Source organism: Prinia subflava, chromosome 2, assembly GCF_021018805.1.
Source record: "Prinia subflava isolate CZ2003 ecotype Zambia chromosome 2, Cam_Psub_1.2, whole genome shotgun sequence".
Classification (NCBI taxonomy): Eukaryota; Metazoa; Chordata; class Aves; order Passeriformes; family Cisticolidae; genus Prinia; species Prinia subflava.
In genome coordinates this window covers 80,423,267-80,441,287 of record NC_086248.1, presented here as the reverse complement: position 1 = coordinate 80,441,287, position 18,021 = coordinate 80,423,267, and the positions used below count along the sequence as shown (strand labels likewise).

At 43.7% G+C, this 18,021-nt stretch overlaps 1 protein-coding gene across 1 annotated transcript in view; it reads right to left on the bottom strand.

Annotated features, from left to right (window-relative positions):
• Window positions 1–16,531, bottom strand: part of EML4 (EMAP like 4) — a 150,273-nt gene extending 133,742 nt beyond the window's left edge. Inside the window, exon 1 of the mRNA XM_063390768.1 lies at window positions 15,674–16,531. Within this exon, the coding sequence (XP_063246838.1) occupies window positions 15,674–16,412 (739 nt within the window). The 5' untranslated portion in view covers window positions 16,413–16,531. The remainder of the gene's footprint in view (window positions 1–15,673) is intronic.
• Between the last annotated feature and the right edge of the window lie 1,490 nt (window positions 16,532–18,021).

Genomic DNA, 18,021 nt, shown 5'->3' with positions numbered 1-18,021 from the left:
TAAAATTCTGCTGGCATAAACTATTATTTTGCACTCTTTATTTTTTTCTGCTTGCAATGTATCTCTGGATTCACAACCTATGTCTGCAACAACAACAAAAAAAAGAAGCAAACAATTCTGAAGAAATGTAATATAAAACAAATTATAAACCAGCAGCCTTCCATCTGGAATTATTCAAAGGCACATATGGTCATATTTCTAATGTAGAAAAGTTTTGTAATCTGATACTTATTTGCCTTTCCTATGATTAGCTGCTCCATAACACACTAGCTTTAGAATATGAAGCTCAAAATCAAGCTTTATAAATAAAGTATTAAGTTAAAATTATTGACTCCTTCATTTCAGATGTTTCCATAAAATATACATTCTGAGGGAATATACATTTTCCATAAAATACACATTCTACAGGAATTAGGTTGACTTATTTTTTCATTTAGCATACAGCAACAGTCAAATGAAATTAAAACACATTTTCTCATCTGGAACATATGCACAACTGCCTTAATAAGGACAGCAAGACAAACAATGATAATTAAATGGGATAATTATATCATCAGCTGATTTCAAGTTTGGGGCTGGTTTGGTTAAGAAAACAGGACTATGCTTGTTTATATTTGATTTCTGAGAAGACACAATGACATAGGTGGATGTGTAACATTAGGCTTCCCTCAGAAGACTTGAAAAGGAAAATCCGTTCTGCCTATTCACACACCCTTTTTGAGAATGGCAGGAGAAGGACAGGAAAAAGTGGAGGAAAAGCAGCAGAGGGAGAAGAAAGTCGCTGGGATTTGCAGAGTACTGAGATGCTCAAAAGCACCCAGCTGTCTCCCCAACTGCTCTACTACCACACCACGTTTTTTTCCTCCCTCACGGCATCTGTCCTGCAGCCACACATCAAGGAGATATTTTCACCTCTGGGGTGTGCACCAGACGTGAAAATCCACCTCCACCCAGCATGCTGGCAGAGAGGAGCTCCCCAGCACAAAGGGAACCGGACCATAGGCTGGCCACACTGGGCAGCACACACCAGCCAGACACCTTCTTGAATTTCTTTACACTCTTATCTTTACAGTTTCCAAACCAAGTTTTCAGACCACTATCTGCCCACTCACTTCTGCCCATCTTCCGTCCTCCAGAGATACAGTGACAAACTGATCCTCCCAGTAACCTCCCACACAGCCACCAGCAGTGACCCACCAAAGTCTAAGGCAGAGGTGGCACTGGCGCAGCCCTCTGCCCCCAGGCTCCTTGGAGAGAGCAAAGCTGAGCCTACAATGCTCAGCATCTCAAACTCCTCAGAAAGTCAAGGGTTTCTCCACCATGACTAACAGAAGAGATACTGCTGTCACCCTGGGCATGTGAGAAGGCGGCTACCATGTGATAAACCATCTAGCCTGGCCACTCGGATCAGGAATTAGCTGGTTTTCTGCAGAAACACACTCATCGTCACGTTGATGGGCACACAGCTAGTCCTAAACATTTTATACAAGCAATCATTTGGGCTTCAAGTGCTCACCTTTTGTTTTCCTCACCCTACTGCCCTCAAATACAGCCAATACTCAGTGTTCACCTGAAGAGGGCTTATAAAAGCAGGCTAAAACAAAGCAAATAAAAAATTCTTTGCTTCCCAAGACAGAAGAGTCTTGGGAGCCTACTGTCTTTTACTGCCACAGCTCTCTCACCAGCCCCCTGCAGTCCTCCAACACAGCTTCATGCACCACATGGTTTGAGCCACAGGATGGGTGCAGCTCTTCCCCAGCACAGCAAGGCACCATGCTGATGAGCTCACACACACAAAGGCAAACACTCCCAAAGGCAGCAGTGCATTGTCCATCCTCCAAGCAGGGAATGCAGTGAAGACACCACTAGAGCTTGACTCCACCTGGTTTGCTCTTGCTGACACTTTCAGAAATGCTTTTATACAAACAGGAACACTGACCTACTAAAGGAGTACAAATTACTTCCTCAAAACTAAAACTGAACGGGTTTTATGGTAGGTAGAAAGTAGATGAACTGCTCGATATGCAGCTTACTCAAATGGGAGTAAAAAAGTGAAATGCAAAATGAGAGCAGAACACTGCTCATGGCAATAAAAAGACCACAATATGTAACAGAAGAGCTGCAGTGCATCTTGGTAATTACAACTACTCTCTGCATGACTGCTACAAGTCACTTGTGCATGATCAATAAAAGAGGCAGCACCTGAAAGCACCTAAATACAACTGTGTGTTCAATTACAAAACCAAAGATAAGTTTCCTACTAATTACACTGGCACATGTGGGTTCATAAAAATACTCTCAGTAATAAAGCAGATACAAGATACACTACACATGTGAAACAGCGAGAAATCATTAACTTTAACACCACAAAACATAAAATTAGCCATAAAAGCAGCAGAGAATCTCCAGTGATCTGATGTTGCACTTCCTTCTAAGTTTCACCTGGTACATGTGTAATTGCTGCAATAAAAGGCCTTGACAAATGAGTTACGTCAAACAAAACAATCAAACCAATAATGATTAACAAATATGTGGAATGCACCTCAGAGTATAAAAACGAATATAAATGCCTTTATGATTATTTGCTATACATTAAAAAATGTAGCTCTAACAATTTTCTAAACAAGCACAAATTTACCTACTCTCAGTGTTTTACTAGCATGGAAGATGGTCCCTCAAAGCTTTTAGCACACAAGCACACATGAAAAATTAGAAGAAGAGAGGAGGGTTATGAAGAAAACCATATGGCAGTCATTATCTTATTAAATAAGAAGGATGGTTCTTGTTAGAAGAGAACTGAGGAGCAGAACTTTGTTGGATGGAACAGCCACAGCAGCAGCACTCTCCTGCTCCGAGATCCCTAAAGTGGCCCAGAAAGACATCAAGTTATCAGAGCATCAATGTGATTGACTTTTCCATTTCAAGAGTACGAATGGCTCATGTATCCCAAGAGGTAAATGATTAAAACCTATTCTAACACCTGTTTCCAAGAGACCAAAAATTGTTTCTGTAACACTGAAACCGCCAGAAGTCAATATCTGAGAAGAGCACAAATTAGAAAGAGGGTGACATGACAAAGTAATCCATGACAAGCATGGTGAACATGGCAAGCATGTCATACACCACTTCAAGAGCTTTCCAGCAAAAGCTTGAAGTTAAATGGCATTCAGTGAAAAACAGAAAATAATATTCCACACAGAATAGAAGTTTAAAAAACCCCAAACAATCACAGGAAGGCATCCACAGAAGTACTGGAGAGGGGATGGATGGCTCTACAAAGTTACATACCATTGGACAATCTAAGTATTCATAGTGAGGAGCACATGTCACAGCAGTCTAACACAACAGGAAGAAACAAGTTGCTCTGCAGAGTATCCCTCCAGCAGCTGCAGAGCTAGCTTGTCAGTAAGCTTGTCAGCCTCCCCATGAAAACCCCCAGAGTTCACCAGGGTGGCCCCTGCCCTCTCCAATTAGAGGCCTTCCTTCCAGGGACAGACATTTTCCCTTCCCTGCTACAAAACTGCTTGTTCGCAGAAAGTCAAAACTGTACATGACACGTAACTATTGGCATTACCCCTATTTTGTCCAACCACATGGAAGTCTCTGCTGTCACACCACCCAGCTTCCCTATACATCACTTAGGACCACATCTACAGGGCAATCAGCAAAGAGAAGCAGAGATGGTTTCCATCTCAAGGGTCTTGCCCCAGAGGGGTTACCCCAAACCCCAGCGGGGATCTGGCTCTCCTCCCCAGTGTGACAGTGCCCAGGGGCAGCACATGGCTCAAGGCCACCCAGCAGCTGCTCTTCATGGAGCTTGGAGGAGAATGTAGGGCACAACATGAACTGCACGCGACAGAGAAGGGGGGATGTTAGCACACACACATTAAAGCTGATGGGGCAGTGAAAACCACTACGAAAGGGATGTTTCTGCAGCCCTATTTCTCAACGAAGATGCAGATCAGAGGCAGGAGCCAGTACCAGGGGCTGTTAAGCCAATACCTCAAGAGTTGGTAACATCCCGGAGTAATTAAGCTGACAAAGAAAAGTGGAGATAAGAGTCAACAGGCAGCTCCTCGATGACATCAACCCTACTCATTTTCTGCTAAAAATGCATACCCAAAGATCGTATGATAGCACAGAAGAGCTGTTTGCCAAATGCAGCTTCTCGTTCATTTTAGGCAAGTCACTTCTTTCTAGTAAAGATTTTATCTTCTTCTGCCTGCTAATTAGTTTAGCTTTGAAGGTATTTTGCGTCTTAACACACACTCTGTATGCAAAAGATTCCATAAACAGCAACATGGCAAAGACCAAAACAAAATGCTTACTTCAAAGTTAGCTTAAAGTTTTTCAAACCTAAAATACATACTGCAACGCCTAAGATAATCAAGTAATACTGACAGGAAACCAAATGGTGCTTTAATCACACACACAAAAAGTAAATCCAGATAAGGCTGTATAACATAAGAGATATGTTATACATAAGGTGGGGGTCATTCTCCCAGGAAACAAGTGATACAGCACAGGAAATTGCATCAGGACAGGTTTGGATTTGATATTGGGAAAAGTTCCTTCACTGAAACGGTGGCCAGACTGAATCATTTAAATAACACTGGGGGAGAGGGTAGGGGGATGTCAGTGGGTTACTATATGTATACATATGTATACAGTGTTACTATATGTATACATTTGCAGACACCAGAGTCTGGAAATTTCCCAATTAGTTCTGGAAACTAAAATAAGAACTATTAAAATATTACCTGTTTAAATTCACTTCAACTAAAGGCTAAAAGGCAGATGTAAGTGATCTTAGCCAACACAAATCTGCCCAAACTGACACATACAATTTAGGCTGCAAATACTCTATGCAAGCTTTCTTGTCAATTCTCTTTCACTTTCCTGCAATTCCCTGTCATTTTATCTATAGCTTTGGAAAAAAAAATCCCTTTGTGATCTATAGAAAACAAACAGCAAATGTTGCCATTCATTCACAAAAAACAGCAGCCAAGTTAGAGCCCTTTTGCTGGTAAAGCTGCTGCAGCTATAGGAGCAGTAAATTGAAATTTCCACTGCAAATAATAATTAAGTAAATGCATATAATTAAAAGTATCTTACCAAGAATCTCTACACACAAACCTGTATTATTTAGCTAGGCAATAACAGAACTGATAGGCAGAGAGGGAAATGAGGTAAAATCTCCATTCTAATAATGCTTCAAATACCTTAATCCAGTAGTAAACAGCTTACACTCTTGATTTCTGAGGTGGATGATGACTTTGACATTTGACTACTAGAAGTCACATTAAATGCTTTCCCAGCCTCATATTTTTCTATGAGTACTATACACACATACAGACATTCCTGTAGCAGAGCCACAAGCCTGGCACACACACACAAAATGAATGATCAAAAATCTGTTCAAAACTCAGATGACTTGATATAAAGAAAAACTGGTCTCCTATCTCCAGGTCAATAAGTAGGATGCCAAATTACAGTCCCCCACAATATCACACCAGCTCACTGACAAATTATCCCAATGAAAAAGCAGTATATTCCAAACAAATATTTCCTGCATTTGCTAATGCACACCATGACATTTAACCCATAATAAACCATTCTGCAGTATACTAAGATCAAAGATTGGTGATATCCACCAGCCTGATGTCCACAGCTTGAATCTCTCCAAAGCTTAAATAACATCTAAAGGTTTGGCATCTAAAAACAAAAAATGGAAGTCTATTTCAGAATTAAATTTGTCATCAGATGGGGCTTGGAGCAACCTGGTCTAATGGAAGGTGTCCCTGATGCCTTGGAAAGGCTGACCTGAAAGAGAGATTGGACAGAGCTAGAGAACAAAGTAGGTATTTATTGAAAGGCCTTTAGGGTACACCTCGTGCAGGACAGGGCCTGACCAGGGCTACACCCAAGGTAGACTAAGAATGGTCATAAAATGGACCCGCAGTCACGAGGTCTCACACCTTTGTAAGTTTTGGTCCATTTGCATATTGGGGTTTAATTGTCCAATTACAGCTTTGAGTTGTGAGGTCTTATATTTCGTGTTTCTCTCTTCAGTCTATCGCTGTTTATGCTTTTGGGCCTGAAAGTTGTATCCATTGTCCTTGGTCTTCAGCAGGAAAATGATCCATTTTGTCTACCTACTCTGTGAAGAGAGCTTACCAGCACTTAATATGAAGGTCAGAACTATCCCCCTAGGCAACACAGAATCTCAAAACACGAAAGCTAAAACTTAAGGCATCATCCCTGCCCACAGCAGGGACTAGATGATCTTTAAGGTCCCTTCCAAGCCAAATCATTCTGTGATTAAACAATAACTTCTAGTCTGTAACTGTCCACATCATTAACAAAGCAGGATTGTTTTTCAGTTCTTGGCTGGGGTGGTTCTAAACTTCAGAGCTTACAAATTTGAAGACTGCCAGCTTTTACCTGTTTTCTTTGCACCTACACCAGCTAGCATGTGAAAGTTTGAGGCGTGATGTTAATCTCACACAGAAATTATCTCACACAGAAATTACCTCCACACTTGGACAATTTTCCAATTGAATCATAAAAATGTGTATCAGTTTGTAATACCATTGCTGCCTAATATAGTGGATAGACTTTGGAAATACACCACCCAAAGCTCTACAGCACTTGGGGGTCAGCTGTTGTTTCTTCCTATTTACAGTTTGTACCAACAATTTAGACCAGTTATTCTAGCAAACAGCACAGCAACAGTGCCATACTGGAATATCACTTCTAATGAACCACTAATTACCCCAATTAAATGTTCAGGGAAAAAAAAAAAAAGTATTTTGCAAGAATTCAAATTGTTTAATCTTTTCTACAACTATGCCTATGACCCACTTTTCCCTACGTTTAGGAGGAAAACAAGCAATTCCTATTTTTAAAGCTCCTTTGAAAATATCTCAAATCACCCAACTCTTTGTTTATAACCAATAAATACTTCATCCCTCCAAGCATCTTTCAGAAAATACTGCAGTTACAGATTATAGAAAACACAGAAAAAAATCCAGATCTGGAGATTGGCACTGCCAACATGTCATCTTTCTTAAATATGTCATATAATTTTCATGGAAAAATGCCATCATTAAATGCTTAGAAAATAGATGTGCAGATGGACTCTGTGCCGCTTCATGCTTATCCTATGAAAGAATAGAAAAAAAAAATTATATTTAAAGAACAAAAAGAGAGCTTGTACTGTCTGTTATTGTCCCTCTTGCCTCATGGTTTTAATGGACATGTTTAGAATGCAGAAAGCAAGCACCACAGCCACGCAAACCACTGTTTTCCTGCCAGGTCTCTCTGATGGCATTTGCACAGCACACGCTGGGAGAGGAGAGGATAGAAGTTCAATGCAGAATTTCATAGTTAAACAAAGCTGTAATTACCTCCTTGTTAGAGCTCTTGTTTAAAGAAGCTAAGTGATACTACACAGACATGAGTACTGCCATGTCTCTGAATCTTGCAGCTGAAAGAGTTTAATTTATAGTTCTTACCTCTGGAGGTCCCTCCTTTCCACACCTCTCTTTGGAAATACAAAAAAGCGTTTTTAGAAATGCTCTTCTGAAATTCCATTCAATCGACTTGCATCCAAACAACTCCCAAACCGTACCAGTTGCAATGCATGTTCACATATCTGAAGTGGACTCTGCTCCCAGAGAATCCCAGATGGATGTGTGTAGCAGTCACCTCGGAACTGCTCCTACTCAAAGAATGATTTCACCACATCTACACCAAACCAGAGATGTGCAACAAAATCTTTAACAGCAGCGCTGTTCCTTCCGTTCCATGGGGCCAGGTCTACCGCTCCTGGAAAGGAATTCAGTCAGTTGTGCCCTACCTGAAGGATCATCTCTACAATAGCTACAATTATATCTACAATTCAAAGCCACTCCGAAGTTTTCCTATTAGTTACAGAAGCCAGAAGTACTGCAAAATATATAATAAAGACTACAAAAAAAAAAAAAATTAGTCTGGGGAAGTGACATCCTTCCTCAAAAACTGAACGTGTGAGACTGGGCTCTACTCTGCCATGTTTAAACAGAGCTTGCCAATGCAGATCTGGAGTTCGAATGAAGGAAAGATCCATACAATGCACACACAGCAGGAAATGTCCTAAGGAAATGGCATGGTCTGTTTGTGACTAAGAATAAGGGGGACGGAAACAAACTCCAACTCACCCGACACTCTGTTCTTTTCTACAGTGATGGCTACAAAGCTTGTCAGAACCCTGATGTAAAAGCAATATTTTTCTTTTGTTCTCAAAAGAGAAAAAAGTACCATGTAATAAACTGTAAGGAAACTAATAGTTCTACTGTTCATCTTATTTGGGATTGTTAAATTAGTTATGCATGTGCAGGCTTGCTTACCTCAGCCACTGAATGAATTTAAGCATTTTAAAACAATTTCTAGCACCCTTACGTCATAATTTCATTAAAATTCATAAAAAGTGGTGAAATCATTACCTCTTTGTTTGGACAGCAAATATAAATTTCTTGTCAACAGACATTTTCCCGCTTTTGTGTCTCAACTCAGAATAAAGAAATCCAACTCCTTTGTCTTTAAAATTATAAGGTTCTCATGAAAACACATTTTCATTTACTTTAACTAAACCACATTTCCAGATCTAACTAATTTACAGCATCCCTTTAGGGAGCCAAATCTGGGGCTTAGAACCATTTTTTTTCATTTATCCGCTGGTTTTCAAACTCCCAATTTTCCCAGAGGATTATGAAAGCCTGCCAATTTAGCCTGATGCATTAAGACTGTTTACACAAATCCAAAATACAATTAAACATAAACCAGTCTGGTTTCAGCCTCCCCCTGCCATATTTTTTAAGCTCAAAACCAGCCAGAGAAATGGGAACCAACTCCAGGCTGGAACACTGCATTTACAGCTATGAGTAGAGCTTCAGCAAAACGAGAGAACCAGGTGACAGACAACAGTGAGTGTTTTTCTTCAATTTAATACATTGGAAATTTCATGTAATTGCACAAAATAGATCACATCCAAAGTATATCTTATCCATTTAGGGTGCATTCTTGTTGTTTCTGCTCCTGTCCCTCACACTGAATTTCTATTATGCATAAGTGTCACTCACAAGTACAAGCAGCTCCAGAAAGAAGAGGTATTAAATACAAAAAGTAAGCCTACTTCTACAATAAGACAGATTTTCACTCAAAAATATCTTGCTTAAGAAGCTACAAGAGCATGCAACCCATATCACTAGATGGGGCAGAAAGGCAGTGAACACCACCAAGCAAAGAGAGAAACTGGATTCTCCAAACACTTGGTGAAAGAGCAGTGCAGCCACGAAAGAGTCAGGAAAGGGATCAGGAAACCAGCAGTTAAAGAACAACAAGACACAGCTATATTTAGCAAACAAGACAGGCTGAAACTATTGAGGATGAGCAAAAGAGGCAACCCACCGAGAGGCAAGACAATCAAAAAACTAATTAAAAAACCCTAGCTCATTCAACCCAGTAAGAAGACTTAGGGCAGAAAGCTTAGGAATATTGTAGAACTCACTGATGGATCTCAGCATGAATACTTGCATCATGGAGCAAAAAAAAAGCTAAACAAAAATAAGAAAGGGAGCAGGAAGGAGGAAGGAAAGAAAATGGCAAAATGAGAAGAGAAAAACTTTTTGTATGTTCCAAGATTTAGCAATAAACTCAGGTTTTTAATGATGATGGTGTTGCTGTCTTCATCCCACCCTTACATCAGCACCACCCATCCACTGTCATTGACTGAATGATCAGGTCAGACTCCAAGCTGCTCCATGGACACAAGCTTTTGCAATCTGAATGCCCATGTGCACTTCCCAATGAGCACTCAGACTCTCAGAAAAAATTACACATCACCATGTGGTGTCCAGTTATCTAATTTAAACAAGCAGATGAAGAAAAAGAGGCAAGTAATTGCTCTTTAAACTCCTGCTGCTCACTTGTTTACAGAGAGGAAAATTGAGGTGAGCAGTAGTTCCACCTGAGCTCATAAGTAACTACAGAAAGATTTCTTGAAAAGGAAGTTAGTGAAGCTTATGGAAAGTTCTTTATCAGGTGATTTTCACCTCCTAAACAGAAGAATATCCCTACTAGAAATGCTCAACACCAGCAAGAGCAGAGAGACTTGCACTGTCATCATACACGCCACAAGCTATAAATTTAATTATCCTCTAACACTCTTCCCATTGCATGCGGGTAAAACAGGAACAACATTCTTGGCCTTATGATTGCACTCATTAAGGATTAGGTTTAGCAAGGACCTAAAGAGAGAAGGGAAAAATAAACCTCAGTAATTGATACAAACCATACCCAAGAAGAGAAGCAGCTCTGAAGAGCAAGGAGTGACATGCGGATCACCCTGTACTTACTAACACCACTATTGTTATTATTAATAACAATATTAATAATAAACCATTAGCAATCAATAATATAATTAATAATTATTAATTAATATCAATATTATTAATAATAATAATGATGCCTACAAAACAAAATGTTGCTTCAAAGAACTTCTAAGAACACTGTGACCAATTTTTTCCCCTCTTGCGTATTTCATGATATAAAGCATAGAAGGAAAAAATCCTTTCAGAGTAGGTTTTTCAGACAAGAGGAAATCCTGTCAGGTAACTCTACTGCCATATGAAAATAATTCAGTTAAAGATTATTAAAAACACCTTGTAAGGATAGAAATTACTCTAAGCATCCCAAGCATTAAAAGCCTTTCTAAAAGACTCCCATGTTTGAGATACTACTCACAACAAAAGCAAATATTGCCAATTACTCTACGCAAAAATAGAATTGTTTTTTAAAGACACAATCCTTTGCCTGTCAGCTGGCTAGAGAGCAAAGGGTTCCTCCTCACTGCACATGAACTCAAGACCTCTTTAGCAAAAGGTGAGCCGCCACCAAGTTTCTAAAGCAAACAGCCTGTTCCCTCCTTGCTGCTGGAGTGTAATCTCCCCTGGCACCAGCCAAGGCCATCCTTCTCAGGCAGGGGAGAATGATGTCCTGCCAACGTTTTTATTTTTAAGGAGACCAGCACAGTGACAATAGCACACAGCAATACCACGAGCAGAGCCCTGTGGCTGAGCTCTCTGTTGCTATGAGCAATTGCATTGCAGCACCACGGCCACTTCTGCAGTCTAGACGGGCAATGATAAAACTCAATATTCTAGCCCAAATAAATGACAAATACCCCACACACTCATTTTTCTCGGTAGTGAGCCCAGCCAGAGATGAATCATCGTGCACACACGCTTTCCAGGCTCACAGCACCAGCGACCACAAGATCCTCTCTGCCTGAGCCCTGTTGCAGCTCTGCCCCCACAGACTGGGGGCTTTGGAGAAGCCTTTCTGGCTTTTAGCAAAGGCACAGATTCAACAGACACTGCTGGCTCCTGCAGGGCTGAGGAGGAGCACGTACCCCTAACACTGCCTCAGAACCAACCCAACACACACGGCTTCTGCACAACACCCAGCAAAAGAAATGGGGCAAAATGATACGGACTCACCTCCATGTCAGCCCTCCAGTAAGTGGTTAGCATATAAACTGCAGTGACAGAGCAAAATGTAGATACTGCACAAAATGATTAATAAAGAATCTTTTTTATTTTGTCTCCAGTTCTTCCTCCAGTAACAACAGCAGAGCAAAGCATTGGTCTTCACTTAGTAATTTCAGCTCTCCTGTACTTTCTATTTCTCTGAAAACAAAATGCACAGACTCAAAGAATCTTTTTTAAAAAATCCTAAATTATTCTGCTTGCCCGAGACTTCAAGACAAGAATTAACTAATTTCTCCATGAAAACATTTTCAACCATAGAGAATCCTTCAGAAAGACTCCTTCTAACCTTCAGGGCATCCTGCACAGCTGCACAGAAACCATGGTTTGAAATCAGAAGTTGAGACTTCTCCATTTTTTTATGAGTTACTATTCTGCCACAGACCTCAATAATGGAGAGAGTCCTTTTGAAATGCTTTCTTCCACATTGTTATCACACACTGGTGACAAACTTGGAAAAGGCTATAGGGATTTTTTTAATATAATCTGATGAGTGTTTCCATATCTTTGTTTACCACAAGTTATTGTTACACAGTTTAATTAGCATAAGCTTTCTCAGAAGGGAAAACAATGCAGCTGCTAAAAGCAATGGAAAATTGTCCAGCAAAGAGCACTCACTCCCCACCAGCCCCAGGCAGCCTGTCACGGTGGGCTCTTCCCAAGCCTAAATCTAGCAGATTCTCACTTAGACACGACTCAGTAAAGTCACTGTCAGAGCTGACAGCGCCACCTGGTCCCACCTACCCTCGGCTGAAGGCTCCCACGGCTTCCCTCCCACCACCTGATGTGCTCCTCCTACTCCCTAACAAGCCAATTTGGGCAGAGACCCACCAAAACAGCAGGGGCTAAAATCTAAAAAAACTTAAAAATCAAAATTATTATTGGCAAAACTGTCAGCCTTCTGCAGTCCTGCAGCCCTCTGATGGGCATGTCTGAACCAGCTCACCCGGGGCTCACAGGCACCAGCGGGAGAATGGAAGAGACGCAGGGCAGTGGTGGAGAACAAACGGGCAAGGGATGAAGCAGGACAACACTTATTGTCAGCCTTATCTGCATTATTTCCCACATGGGCTTCTTTATTTGCCTTTTTGTTTTGTTTTGTTTTTTTCCCTTTTGCTAGAACCCCCTGCTTGACTCCTTTGGCAGGATCAGCAGGGCTTTCTCTGCCCTGATGCGTATCTGTTTTGATGAGGACCCCGAGAGGCAGGGGAACTTGGCAGCATCCGAGCCAGACGCCCATGCTGTGCTCTTGTCTCAGCCAGGGCACACGGCAAGAGCCCAGGCTCCCAGTCCAAGTTCACAGACTTCTTGTTCCCATTCAGAAGCACATTCTTTGACTTCGAGGGATGCATCTGAAAAAGCAGATGGCCAGAATCCACTGAGCCCTGTGACAACCGTCACGCTGGCAATGCCAAATGTGAGATACAACTGTCCTACTTGAGACAATAAATGGGATTCAATTATCACTGTGATATTCCAAAGGTACTGAAGTCACAGCAAATGGGAAATAACTCAGCTCTTTATCAAAATAATCAATACCTATTTCAACTGTGCAAGTTAACTCATAACATATAGATTTATTTTTTACTGTATACAGAAATTGTATATTCGTAAGTAGAGTGCTACATAAGCACTTACTAAGCCAATAACCAAAACAATTTTCTAAATGAAATATAAAATGGTTCCTTTCATCTGTTTATTCTCATAAAAATTTCAATGTGGAAGCCAAAAGAAAACAGCTGCGTAAAGTATTTTCAACTGCAAGAGACATGCAAGAAGGTATTTCTGCCTGTGCTAGAGGGCACAATCTGTAATAACATTTTGCCTTCCAGATAATGACAAGAGGCATTAAAAGGACAACTTGCTCTCTAATAAGCTTGCTTGACTGGTTGAGCATGCACATACATAGAGAGCACAGTTTTGCCAACAATAATTTTAATTAATTTTTACGTTTCATTCTAAATTACATTAATTTATGGCCTTCCTAAAAGACATTTAGCAGACAGCTAATTAAATTCAAGCCATTAGATTTTAATTAGAGACGTTTTAAAAAAAAGGTCTCAGAACAATTCACACATCTTTGCGAACACTATGTGCTCATTAGCAGCTAGAAGAGCCAACAAGTGATTATAAATACAGAAGAGGTCTAAGGAGCATGATTCAAACCTGGAAACAAAAAAGAAATGTAAAGTTTCATACTTCAAAGCAAAAGATTCTGGGAATGCCCTCCTCTCAGCCCAAGTCCAGAAAACCTCTGCACATCAGCGCTTGCCACAAAAGCAAAATCAAAGGCCAGCTAGCCGTGAATATCATAATACACATTTTAAAAGGCCGAGCTGAGCCTAATCTTCAGTAAATTCACATGGAATCACAGCGCCTTCCTGAATAAACAGCGAAACAAATTCAAGGTCCAGATGGAGCTCCCCCTTAATGAGGCACAGGGGATGCCCCAATGAGCCCACCGTGGCTCCAGCTCAAGGCGCTGGGCCACCCAACGATCCCATGCCACTGCTCACCGAGAACCTCCACGCAAGAATGTAATGCTTTATTATTTCATAATAATTGAGTTTTTTCTACTTCCAACAAAACCGAATTATTTCCAAATATCGACCTCACGGGACCAATACCGCACGAGTTAAAAGCAATATCGGTGTGCTTTGATATGGTGATCGGTTCTTCTGCTGGGTTAAGAGGTTCATAAATATTAACCATGGCACATTTGCATATGTCACCCACAGGCGCAATCTTCCCTCGGAAAACTGGGAACAGAACCCGTCCGATCCCTCCATGTGTCGCTTTCTGATCGCCAGATCTAAAATGGCCATGGCAGTGACTTGAGCAAGGACAGTATACCTGGCAGAGAGCCAAACTACCAAAGCATACTGTTAATTATGGTGCACCAGTTTGGTTTGGAGAGATGCCCAAAACGCTGGAGTTGACATTTCAAAAACCTGAAAGGTTAGGATCACACTCAGAAGTATTTAAATGAGTCAATTTTTCCAGAAAATTGAGAACTATTCACTGTTACTACAGATTTTACGGGAGTGACGTAAAAATAAATTAATCTTATTTTTAAGAGGCACAGATTTATTATTCTACAAAAGACGGAGTGAGCTTGAGCACGAAATGCCTGCAATAGATGCACCGGCCCCGAATACGATGAGAGCAGCCGGTAGGCAGCACTGCAAAGCCAATGGTCTAGTAATTTGCAGAAATGGAAACTTACACGGTTTACAACTCTTACATTTGGATACACGTTCAGTTTACACTTGTAATCGGCACAGCCTGCTAGCACATGCAATCTGTCCGCCAAACAAGTCAAAAACCGGGCTGGTGGAGTATTTCTGCTTCAAGAAATTGGTGAGAATTTCCCGCAGCCTTCACAAAACTGAAGGCAGCGTAGCCTATCAGTTTTCTGGCAACAAAAACGAGCAGAAAATATTTTCGATCACGCCACGGCTCCGGCAGAGGAACCTGCCGCCCAGGAGCCAGGAGGGCTCCTCGGGCGCACGGACGGATGCTCGGACGTCGGGAAGGCGCCGACTGTCCCGTGAACATTCCCGCGGATGCCACCAGCGCCCCCAAGTTTCCAGGGGTGCTGCGCTCCCCTTGGAGCCGCTCCGAGCCGGGACAGGGCAGAGCTGCCCGCGGCTCTCGGTGCGGCACCGGGACCGCTGCGCCCGGACCGACGGCGTCCTTCCCGCCTCGGAGCAAAGGGGAGAGACAAAAAACAAAATAACATTTAAAAAATTCCCAAACGACCTAAGCCAAACCATCAGCCCAAAGCCAAGCAACTAGCTCCGGGGAAGCGCAAACCCACGGCGAGGGAAGAACAAAGAAGGCAAGTGCAGCCGGAGCTCTCGCAACAGATGGTTTGAAGCTGACCAGATTTCGCGCTGGCATCCCCTCCCCTCCCCTCCCCTCCCGCCGCGGGCGGTGTTCGCACGCACCGGCCGAGCCGGCCCCGGGCAGTCGCAGCTCCCGGCTCCGGCATCCCCGCCGGCCGCAGGTGCGCGCCCCGGGCCCCGCCGCACGGCGGGCAGTCCGCGCCTCGTCCCGTCCCGTCCCGTCCCGCCGCCACTCACCCAAACTCCCGGCGAAACCGTCCATCTTGAGCGGGGGGAGGCTGGTGCCCGAGCCCGAGGCGAAGCCGCCGTCGTGGTCGGCCGGGACAGGTTCATTCACCCGCGGAGCGGCGGCAGGCAGCGGCAGCGCCGCAGCCCGGCGCTCGCAAGCCGCCCGGGGCAGCGGCTCCGGCGGCTCCCGGGGCACGGCGGCTCCGGCGGCTCCCCGCGCTCGGCGGCGGGCGGCGGCTCCGGCTCCTCCTGCTGCTGCTGCTGCTTCTCGTGCTGCTGCGGGGCCGGCGCTGCCCGGCTGCTTCCCTGCGCCGCGACCCCAGCGCGGCAGCGAGTGCCGAGCTGCTCCCGCCCCCGCCACCAGCGCCGCCCCAGCGCCCCGTGCTGTCGTGCTTCCGACTCCGCCCGCCCTGGCAGCCGCTGCTTCCCCTGCGGGCGGCCCGGCCCCGCCGCCCCGCCGGCGGGCGGGCAGCGCCCAGCGCCGCGGGCCGCGGCTCGGCGGGAGCTGCCGCCGCTGCCCCGAGCGCGGCGGGGACGGGACGGCCGGGCTGGGCTGGGCTGCGGGGCGCGGCCGGGCAGGGGCAGCGCTGGGGCCGGCGCTCCTTCCCAGGCGTGGGTCAGCCAAGGGCAGCATCTCAAAACCTTGTGCTATCGGGTGGGCTCTGAGTGGGTTGCTTGGGAGACTTAGTGTAATCACCCCAGCAGTCAAAACCGATCTTCTCAGGTGAATCTCAAAACCCTCCTTCATACTAGTTCGGGGAAGTTTTTCCAAACTGCTGTTAAGCTAGAGGAGCTGTCATTTCTGTACCCTCGCATTTCTTAGAGCTGGGCATAAGCAGTCACTCCCGCCGCTCTCAGCCGGCCAGGTTCCTGACCGTCTCCTGTAACTTCCAGCCATGTGCTTGATGTCGGGGGAAAAGAGAAAGTAGGACCAGAAATTCAGGTCAGCCGTGGTGCATGCTATCTAATGGCCCAGCAAAGGCGATTTCGTAGGTTAAGCAACATCATCAAGTTTCATGACGCACTTTCTCCTTGGTCAGGAAAAGCTCCGTACCCATCGCAACATCCTGTTTTGCTATAAGTATTTCCCTGCAATGCTCTCTAGGCGAGTGCCGCAGTTCCACAGAGGCGTGGGTAATTGCCTCACGAGCACGGCCCTGGCATTTGCAGCTGGGCCCTCTAATGACAGGCTGTGGATGTTGTTGAACAGGACTGGGGAGAACGCGGAGCTGGAGAGCAGCACAGACCTGCTGGGAGAGCCCGCATTTCCCAGCACCTTCCATCCACTTAGGCAAAAGCATCGTTATCTTGCTGATCTGCAAGAGTCAATAAACCCAGGAGGTTTGGGCTTGCTCACATTAGAGAAAAGCACCTTGAAATTTTTCATCAAAACCTAATCTCCACTGGATTTTCCAGCAAATTTTACTGAACAGCTGCCACAGCAATGAATTTGAGTGCAGCTGCCTGCCAACTACATTAATAATTCACCATCATGCATTCCGTAGTCTTGTCAAAAAGATGCCCTGTAACTGATCTGCTATAAATGAGCTACTATTAGCCTCTGAGGTCTGGTCTTAGTTACTACCAGGCTTTAGAGTTCCTACCTGCACCTGGAGGATGCTGTAGAACTGCTCTATATAAGCCACTGTCATGGTTTTTTAGGTATGAGAAATAGGCCCTGCAGTCAGTATAGGCCAGTCAAAATTCTCTAAAATGCTTCGTTTTACAAACAAAAGCAAGAAGAGCCATGCACTATAGCTCCAGTCCCATCTCCTCACCGCTCATTTATGCTCATTTATTGCTTGCCTCAGGGCAGGTTTCCAAAATGCTCAGAGCATTGGGAGTACACAGAGACAAATCTCGTCAAGCTAGGAAAGGAAAAGTGTCCTGGGAATGCAGAACCTGTGCACAATTTTCTCCAGGGAAAAAAAAAAAAAAAAAAAAAAAAAAAAAAAAAAAAAAAAAGGTCCCTTTTCCTTATGCAAATTCTTCAGGTGGGACTTGTGTGCATCAGGTGTGCTGTTTTGTTAAACAAAAAACCCCAACCAAACAAAAAGCAAGCCCAGCTGCCTTCTTCAGCACTTCAAAGCCATCCTCCAGATACATGCATGAGTGAGGTATTGCAAACATTGTTATGTTAGTACGTGTTGCCTCTATTTTGTAGACTGAAAGCTGAGGTTCAGAAGTGAAGATGGCATCACAGATCACTGTCTAGATGTTTAATCCTTACTGAAATTGGTTAGGAGCATGAATGAATACCTTCGATCAGCTGGGTTGTGCAGAGCTTGCATGGAAGTATACAAAAAGGTGAAAGAGCTGCAAAGAAAACCTGTTCTCCATAATCTTATACTAAATGT